The 9391-nt window shown below is 37.8% G+C and overlaps 1 protein-coding gene across 1 annotated transcript; it reads right to left on the bottom strand.

Annotated features, from left to right (window-relative positions):
* Window positions 1-380: 380 nt before the first annotated feature.
* Window positions 381-4123, bottom strand: LOC104094669 (tropinone reductase homolog At5g06060). Its single transcript, XM_070177986.1, is given in 6 exon segments — window positions 381-733; window positions 1424-1530; window positions 1623-1857; window positions 1929-2136; window positions 2883-2980; window positions 3179-4123. Coding segments are annotated over 5 exon segments (828 nt in total). The 5' UTR covers window positions 2966-2980; window positions 3179-4123; the 3' UTR covers window positions 381-538.
* Window positions 4124-9391: the final 5268 nt, after the last annotated feature.

Raw genomic sequence — 9391 nt, forward strand, 5'->3', positions numbered from 1 at the left:
GAGGTTCGGGGCGTGATATTTTTTATAGAACAAGCGGTTGATAGACAACATCAATCAAGGTAAAACGGTAGTCACAGCCTGTGCTATAATGCACAAAAGCCCTCCACCCCTTCAAAAAGTAAAGAACTCGTGGTGCCTGTTTGTGACACAATCAGACACATAGAGCTTGCTTTTCGTGATTAGCATGAAATATATGGCGGACTCAATTCATCAGGAACTAGAAGGACGACACCTCTCTCATAAAAAAGGAAAATAAAAGAGGAGAGAATCCTGTCTTTATTTTAACTACCCTAAGCTAGAGGATTTGATGGACCACCCAGAGGTTGGAAGAAGATTCTTGCCTAATAAACACTGTCGCACAAAATGAAGCAGAGGAAATATTTAACAGATTGACATGATCACAACTTTTATTTATAATGCTTTTAACTGGAATTAACACACTTGAGAAATTAAACACAAAACATGAGCAAATACAACATTATTACAAAGGTACTAAGGTAGAAACTCTACCACCATTAGTTTTTCAGACAAGAACTAATTAAAATTCCGGCCGTTGGAATTGAAACCCACTGACCGTGAAAGCTCCGTCAACAACTATAACCTGTACAGTAATGTTGGAAGCAGCAGGAAGACAAAGATAAGCCACCAGAGATGAAACTTCTTCAACTTCTCTTGGTCTCTTAAGAGGAGTTCTTGATATTAATCCGTCTAAAAATGTTTTATCCTTGACCAACTTTTAATAAAGCCATCAAATTCATCATTGATTCAAAATCAGGTTATCATGCATTTTATTATTTAAAATAATACTATTAGGTCATTTGAAAAGTAATTACACGAATACCTTTTTGAATTATTAACCTTCAAAATAAGTCAAATAATCTTCTATAAATAAAAGGCAGCCCGATGCAAAAGCATCATGCGTTCACGTAGGGTTCGGGGAAGTCCGCACCCTAAGGGGGTGTGATGTAGGCAGCCTACCCTGATGCAAGCATCAATGGCTGATTTCACTGCTCGAACTTGCGACCTATGGGTCATACAGACACAACTTTAACGTCGCTCCAAGACTCCCCTTCTATAACGTGTTAAATTGGAGAGATGGTGTAAAAGTTTCATTACACTGGTAACAGATATAAGTTTAAAACTTCTTACGGAGACAATACAAGTTTTTGCACCATCAGTTCATGATGGCCTTATAAAAACACGAAACTGTCTATAGTAATCTTAAAAGCTGGTTCGACCAGTTTTAATTTTAAGGTTATCAAAATATTCTCTTAATTTAACAAAGTAAAAAGGAAGTTAATAACCTATCACGATTGGCTAAAATACATGGAAAATGTATAAAAAAATTATACAGTGATCAATGTATATAAGTTAAATCCATAGTAAAATGCAGGAGCGTTGAAGCAAGATGAGAGAATATTACATGTTCCACGAGTGGCGTATTTATGAACCAGGGCACAATACCATTAACCCGAACACCATCTTTAGCCCATTCACAAGCCAAATGTTGCGTAAGCTGATTCATTGCCACTGCAATCAGTTAATAAGAAGAAATAAAGTTATTCTTTAGTACGGCATTGATTTGTTCAGTGTTTTAAAGGATAGAAATGAGTGGATATCACCTTTTGCTGGTCCGTAAATAGAAGTACCGGACACATGCACAAGACAAGAAATAGAGGAATTGAAAACAATAATTCTAGCTCTAGATGCTTTCAAAAGAGGATGAGCAATTTAACAGAGATGGAATGAAGATTCATAATTTGTAGCAAATATGTGGTCATAATCTTCGGCAGTATATTCTAGGGTGGCCTTGTGAATGTTTGTTCCAACATTATTAATATACAGCAAGAAGATAAACTTGGTTAAAAATTAAATAGTTACAATACTTTAACCAACAATATAATTAATACTTAGGATATAGTTCTCACAAGAATGTTGAGTTTTCCATGGAATGCAGAGGAAACCTTTTCCATGAGTTCAACTCTTTGGTCTCTACAAGTTACATCACATACGGAACCTCTTACTTGAAAGCCTTTGTCTGCCCAGTCTTGCATTGGTTCATTTAGCTCTGACTCTGTCTTCGAACATGTGTAAACGGTTGCACTTAGTTGCGCAAGCTCCTCTACAACTGCATGCCTAAAGAATAACACAATCGCCATATTTTCCGGTGTTTGATTGGTGAGTAATTTCTTTTTTAAAAGTACATCTATGTACAACAATAATAACAAATCCAACAAGTGGGGTTAGGAGAAGGTAGTGAGTACACAGCTTTATCCCTACCTTTAAGCAGGTAGAGATGTTGTTTTCAATAGATTATCGGCTCAAAGGTAACATGTATAATCATAATAGTATAGAGGAAGACATGCAGTAGTGTAAAATTCCTAAAAGAGAAGTAGTAGCAACAATAAGATAATAGTAAAACCGAATTATAAACAACAAGATATGGAAATACAGAATAATACTACCATTATTGGTACGAAAGGAAAGACTTTCAACTTCTTACTAACTTTCTACCTTAATTCTTGACTGCTTACCATTATTGGTAAGCTGAAGATATGTTATGTTCTGCATAATCAACTCTTCCCAATACTTTTTCGGTCTAGCTCTACCTCTCCTCATACTCACAATTGTTAATCTCTTACACCTCCCAATTGGGACATTCAGGCATTTCCTTTGTTAATGATATTGTCTAATTAGTGTTAATTGGAACAACTAATAAGAAGTTAAAAGTATCTCTGCGTAAGTAAGGTAAGTCGTTTGTCATTTTTGAAAAATCTCGCAATTAAACATCAAAAAATGACTTTATAAAAAAAATATTTGCTTGAAAAAGATTCCATCAATACCAAACACTACAATAGAAGAAAATTTATAATATAACTCACCCAATTCCAGAAGTGCCACCAGTGACAAGAGCAGTCAAACCAGTAAGAGACCATCTCTTGGCAAATCCTCCAATCTTCGCCATTGAGTAATTTCTTTGCTGCACGATTATATTGTTCAAGAAAGATTTTGCGGTATATATATAATTGTTTTCAATAAAGAATTAGAGTATTTACTATTTTTATCTCTAACATCTTTAATTCCCTAATAGCTCCCATTTGTTTTATTTTATTTCCTTTTTTGGTTAGTTTCACGTCCTACTTAGTATAGTTGTTAAAGATAAGCAAACAATACTTACAAGCTTTGAAATTTAATAGAAATTTCCAGAAAACTTGTAGAATCCATAGTCAATAGGAGTGTTTTAATCTGGCAGCTAGTTCTTTTTAGTTAGGTCGATAAGACACTTATAGTTTGCACATGAATGTGTGCCGAATTCCTCATCTTCACGAAATTTTATGTATTGATGAATGATGGGGTCCATACTGATTAAAAGAACAGAAAAAAATAAAAAGGATGTCAGATAACCAAAACAAGTTTTGGTCAGACTTGGTTTTGATATCAATTTTTCAAGTTGTACTAACAAGTTGCAACGAGACAAGCCTTCTGATTGGTTGAGCTTCATTCAGTTGAGTGATCAGTGGTCCCTAGAGTATTTTATTTGGGATTATAGAGCGTAAAATTCCTCATTATAGTAGATTATTTTGCTCCTCTCGGTTCGATAGTTTTTTTCCTTATTCAAAAGGGTTTTTCACATTAAATTTTTGTATCTTTGTTGTTCTTTTTATTCTTGTTAATTATTGTATTTCACTACTATGTTATTATCAGGGACGGCTCAACACATCTTATGGCCTAAGGCGAAATCATATTGAGAGACCCACAAAATTTAATTTATTAAATTTTAACACTAGCAACAAAATTTGCTTTCTAAACAACAAATTAATCATTTAAGATAAACAATAGCGAATTTCAAAAAAGAAAAGCAGGGGGGAGGAGAGGGGGAGGGGGAAGAGCACAAAGAATAAAGTAGTGGATTATCAAATGTTGAGGTCTAGAACTCAAAATAAAATTTTTTGATTTTGCTATCATCACAATCAAGAAAAAGAAATAAACGTACATAACGTAATAACTTAAGTTTTGAGCATTTACTGTATAAAAAATATTTACTCATTCCGATCAATTTAAACGATAATTGTAATTCATATATTAATTAGTAACATTTATTGGTGAATATCTAAAATTAATTATAAATAACCTATTATAATATGTTTAGTTACACTAAAAAAAAATAGATACGAATGCTTTTGTGTTCATGCAGTTTCAAAAAAGATTGTAAAATAAATTCATTATGTTGTCGATATATATCTTAATTCCTATATGAAAAGGATAAAATTAAAAGTGAAAAGTGAAGCAAATATACTAATTAATGAGTGGGAAAATAATCATAATTTATAAACTTGTTGGTATAAAATAACCCCAATCAAATAACAAAAAAATATACTATAACACTTTTCCTTATAATAATTATTTATATAAATTCTATAGTATATAGTAGTCATAATAATAAGAGATTAAGTAAATTTGGGGCCTTCAAATTTTGGGGGCCTAAGGCAATGGCTTCACTGGCCAAGCCTTTAGAGCCACCCCAGGTTATTATTTCGCTGCTACCGTAAATATTATTTTCTATGGAGGATTTATTCCCCACAACTAATATGTACTTGATCAGACACTATTTAAAAATAACTCTTATACTCAGAAACAGACTGTTCCAAATGTTCATGAAAATTCTTGCTCATGTTGGACCATTTATATCTATGTACATCAGGATTCCAATTCATAGAACTCTCGGTTCAAGAAATAAAAAATAAGAGATCCGAACTATTTCTTCTGAATCTTTTTCAAATTCAAAAAATATTGGTTGGACGAATATTTCATTATGGTATTCAAACATCTGAACCTATTCAAAATCATGTTTAACGCGTGTAGCACAAATGCAATCATTTATTTGCATGAATCTGCTATTATGGACATGGTCATCACGGTGGAGATTCATACAGGTATTTGCCAAAAGGCTTTTCCTTTTACTTACTTTGGATACCCTATTTTCAATAGTCAAAGGTGAGTGATAAGCTGCAACCGTGAAAGGAAAATCACTTTCAATAAGAGGAAGGACAATCTTGATCAAACATGTGTTGCAAAGCATCCCTATTCATTTGTTGTCTGTAGTAAATCCGCCCGATTATGTGATTGCTCAGATACATCGTATGTTTTCAAGGTTTTTCTGGACTACTTCATGTTGTGATATTTTCAAAATTGGACAAATATCCTTCCAAGTGTGTTTACCCGAAAAACATATAGAGTTGAATTTGTACGTAGTTCTAAGGGTATGTTGTATAACTTGACACAAATCGTAAGAATAAATAGAAATATCAAATATTGACGATAAAGAATGAAAAATAAGCAAAGTTGAAAAGATGATGATTTATGAATTAAGCAAGATGGATCAATCTATAAAGCTAAAAAGGACAATTCCTCAGTATGGGAGTGTATGATATCTGAGTTACAATGTATGCAAAACTCGATCCTTTTACAGAAATATAGTCATCCCTTTTATAGTAGGGGATCCTACTTTAGATATAATTAAATATACATAGTGAGGAACCTAAGATAAATCAACTTTTTCCTAATTCCCATCGAGATTCTCTCCCTTAGTGCGGCTGCAATGGCTCTTTTCTATGAGCTCGATCTTGATCGGACTCAGCATTGGTCGGTATTGGTCGGTTTCCAGTTTTAGAGCTCGATGCGGGTTTGAGGTCGATGCCGACTCGGGGTCCGGTAATGACTTGGGCTCGGTATCGGTTGGCCTCTGGCCCTTAATCTTGATTCCATCACATCTCATCATAGTTCGATTAGGACCCGAGTTCGATAATGACTTCAAACTCGATATTTGACCTGTACCTGAAATTTAAAGCTCGTTTGTGCCATATTTGGATCCCAACTCGATATTATGAAGACTTTTTTCAGTCCATTATGATCCCATCTCGATCAGTCATATGAAGGCTGAAATCAGTTTCGACCGTATACAGATAGTCCCCATATTTCTCGGGAAGGATGTGGCGAGAAACGATATGATTTCCCAACGGCTCGATTGGATATGCACTGACATTTGCATCGAGCCTGACCATGACGTACGTGATAGCTGTCCCATCGGATTAGTTTACCAAGACATTTAATATGTGTCAGACGGTGGTCGGCCACTACTGAAATTGAACTGCCATTGCTCAATCTATAAATAGCCCCTCCTTTTACCATTTATCACTTTTACATCTTCAATCTCCAAATTTTTCAAGTTCTTCTTCTGAGTTCATCTGTAAATCTGTGATTTTTTACCGCAAAATCTTTCTTCAAAAACACCAAATCTTTGTTACCTCCTTCTATTTTTGATCTTTAAATCCAAAATGGCGAAAACATAAAAAACTATTCCTCAAAAAGAAAAAGTTTCTTCTTCACAGTCTGCTGCCGACGAAACACCGGTGGAGCCATGGCCCGAGGAGTGCGTTCCTGGGGCGTGTGTTCTTACCTCTAATTTTAAGTTCGACAAAGGCTCGTCGGTTCCCGGCCAATGTGAGCCAGTATCGAGGTATATGTGTTCGATAACCGAGGGGTACCTCGAACAGATAAGAAAAGATTGTAATTTGGGAGAACAAAGAAGTAGTAATCCCGACTCCTGAAGAAGATATCACCATCCACGTGAAAGGGTTTTTAAGCATGTATACTTACCATTTCACGTTAGGTCCTCTCGACCCTGTTATTATTGATTTTAGCCGTCAATACCAAATAACCCTAGGCCAGATCCATCCTTTTTCTTGGCGGATCGTTATTTTGATTCGTTTCTTCGTGAACAAAATCGAGGGAATGCCTTTCACCCCGACCATCTCATTCGATTGTACTACCCTCACCTCTTTCGAGGTGGGTTAATAAAACTTCAGTGCCGGGCTACCAAGGTTCTGTTCTCGAGCATAGACGAGGACAAGGATCGAGGCTGGATAGGCAGATTCGTTCGAGTGAAGACTTCGGACTTGATTCCGTCTGAAAATATGCCATTTTTCGAGGAGTGGAACATGAAGCGTAAGTGTAATCATGCTGTTATCTCCTACTGTTTTGCCCCTTCATTTCTTCCTCACTGATATCCCCCTTTTGTGATGCAGCAGTTTCTTGGATGCCCGGTGGAGTTCCTAACCTCAAGAACTGGGTACGGGGTATAGCTTTGACCTCTACATATGTCGAGTGCTCATGGCGTGATTGATCAAAGGGCCGATGGGAGGCCAAAAATCATGGTAAGCCTCTTTCTCGTATCTTTGGTAATTTGAATGAGATGCTCTCCATATACTTAAATCAATTTTCTTGTATGTAGGCCTGGGCAAATATGCGATTTTGAGCCCCCCGTCCGTCGAGGAAGAGGCTTCGGCCTCTGTTCCAAAATCGGTGAAGGATAATAAGCCAAAAAGGGCCTCTGCTTCCGAAGATCCAAAACCGAAGACAAGGATGGCTCGTAAGCCGAGGAAGAATACCATCCCTTTGACCATAGAATCAGTTCTGCATCTAAGGGATGAAGACATAGAAGAAGAAGAAAATGACGGGTCCGTGTTGGTAGCCCGAGTGAAGAAAACCATCGATGCCCCAAAGGCAGCTGAATCGATGGTGATTTATAAAGCTCCACCTCGGACTGAGGAGATATCGGAGGAAGGTTTGGGCAGTGTCCCCGAATCGTTAGAGATCGAGGATTCTTCCCACCGAAGTCAACAAATGGTGGGTATATCAGAAGGGGTCGGTCCTGAAGCTCTCCAAACTGAGGATAACGCCCCAAGCGAGTCGCTTGGGGCAATAGTAATCGGAGACTCGCCCACTCTCCCTGCCTTTTTCGAAGGGGAGATTCGGGAAGCCCATGATTTGGGGGCCCTCGAGATAAACTTGTTTTATGAAGTGGAGGACCCCTTCTGTGATTTGTTTACTTGAGTCAAGGATGTTGCTGGCCCTAGTGATGTGTCGGGATTTTTCTGTGAAGTGCAGCAAGCTCTGAATCGGGTAAGCTTTAACTCACTTCGTTGATATTACGTTTATGTTTGCTATTCTTCTCTAACTTCTTTTCTTCTTTCTTACGTATGCCACAACAGTTCATTGAGAAGTATGTTCTCGATCTCGAGCTGAGCTGCGTCGGTACGAGGCCAACCTCTGACGGGTCACAGAGGAGAGGAACGCCCATAGACACCTCTTCGGGCAAAGGGAAGAAGAAATCAAAGACCTCCGAGCCGAGTTGGACAAGGCTCATCAAGACCAGACCGACCTGACCGAGCAGGTAATAATAATCTTAAAAACTCATGGGCTCGATGATGGAACGGTGGCTAATATTTCGATCTCACAGCTGCAGCAGAAGCTTTAGGTGATTGGGAAGCTTCGTGAGGAGGTCGATATGATAAGGGCAGAGTCCTTGGGATGGAAAGATGGTATGGACCATCTTGCCGCAGAAAAAGAAACTACTCGAGCCCAATTATCATCGGCCAAAAATCAACTTCAAGGCATGAAGGAGAAAATCTTGGTTCAATCAAGAAAAATAGAGGATCTTGAGGCTCGATTGGCCTCCGAACTTGCGAAGGAAAAATCTGACGCCGAAAAAGCAAAGGCTAATGCGGATGCATTCGTGGCCGTCTATCGGGCCGATGCTGAAGCTTCTCAGGTACATGCAAGAGACTCAGCCGAGACTACTAACACTCGAGCACATTGGGTTGCTGAACTTGCTAAATATCGATCTCGGAGGGAGACCCTCGAGGAGATCCATGCTCGAGGTTTCGATCTCACCGAAGAGATAAAAAGGGCTAAAGAGCTCAAAGCCGATGCTAAAGCCTTGGCTTCTGATGATGATGATGATGATGATGATGATGATGGGAGCAAGAGTGGGTCCGAGAGTGGGGAGGGGCCCGATGGAGAAGAAAATGCCCCTGGAGATAACCAAGAAATTTAGCCCTTAGTTTCCATTTTGGTTTTTGTGTAGGGTCCTGTTCGGACGTTGTAAACATTCTTGTATATATATATATATATATATATATATATATATATATATATATATATATATATAAAGATCTTTTCTTTTCTCGAATTGCCTCTGTTTTATTCTCTGCCTTGTGAAGATTTTGTTTTATTCATGCCTTGTGAAGGTTTTCATAAGGCTTTAGGCAATTTGATCGAATTTGAACCTTGTAGCCTTTATAACCGAGTGAGTGCTTGCTCAAACTCGAAATAAGGTAGCTCGTAGGCTTAGTAGTCGAGTGCGTGATTGATCGAACTCGAAGTAATATAGCCCGTAGGCTTAGAGATAGAGTAAGTGATTGCTCGAACTCGAAGTAATATAGCCCGTAGGCCTAGAGGTCGAGTGAGTGCTTTGTTCGAACTCGAAGAAATATAGCCTATAGGCTTGATAGTCGAGTAAGGGATTGCTCGAAATCGAAGAGAGGTAGCC

The sequence above is a fragment of the Nicotiana tomentosiformis genome, chromosome 6 (assembly GCF_000390325.3).
Source record: "Nicotiana tomentosiformis chromosome 6, ASM39032v3, whole genome shotgun sequence".
Taxonomy (NCBI): domain Eukaryota; kingdom Viridiplantae; phylum Streptophyta; class Magnoliopsida; order Solanales; family Solanaceae; genus Nicotiana; species Nicotiana tomentosiformis.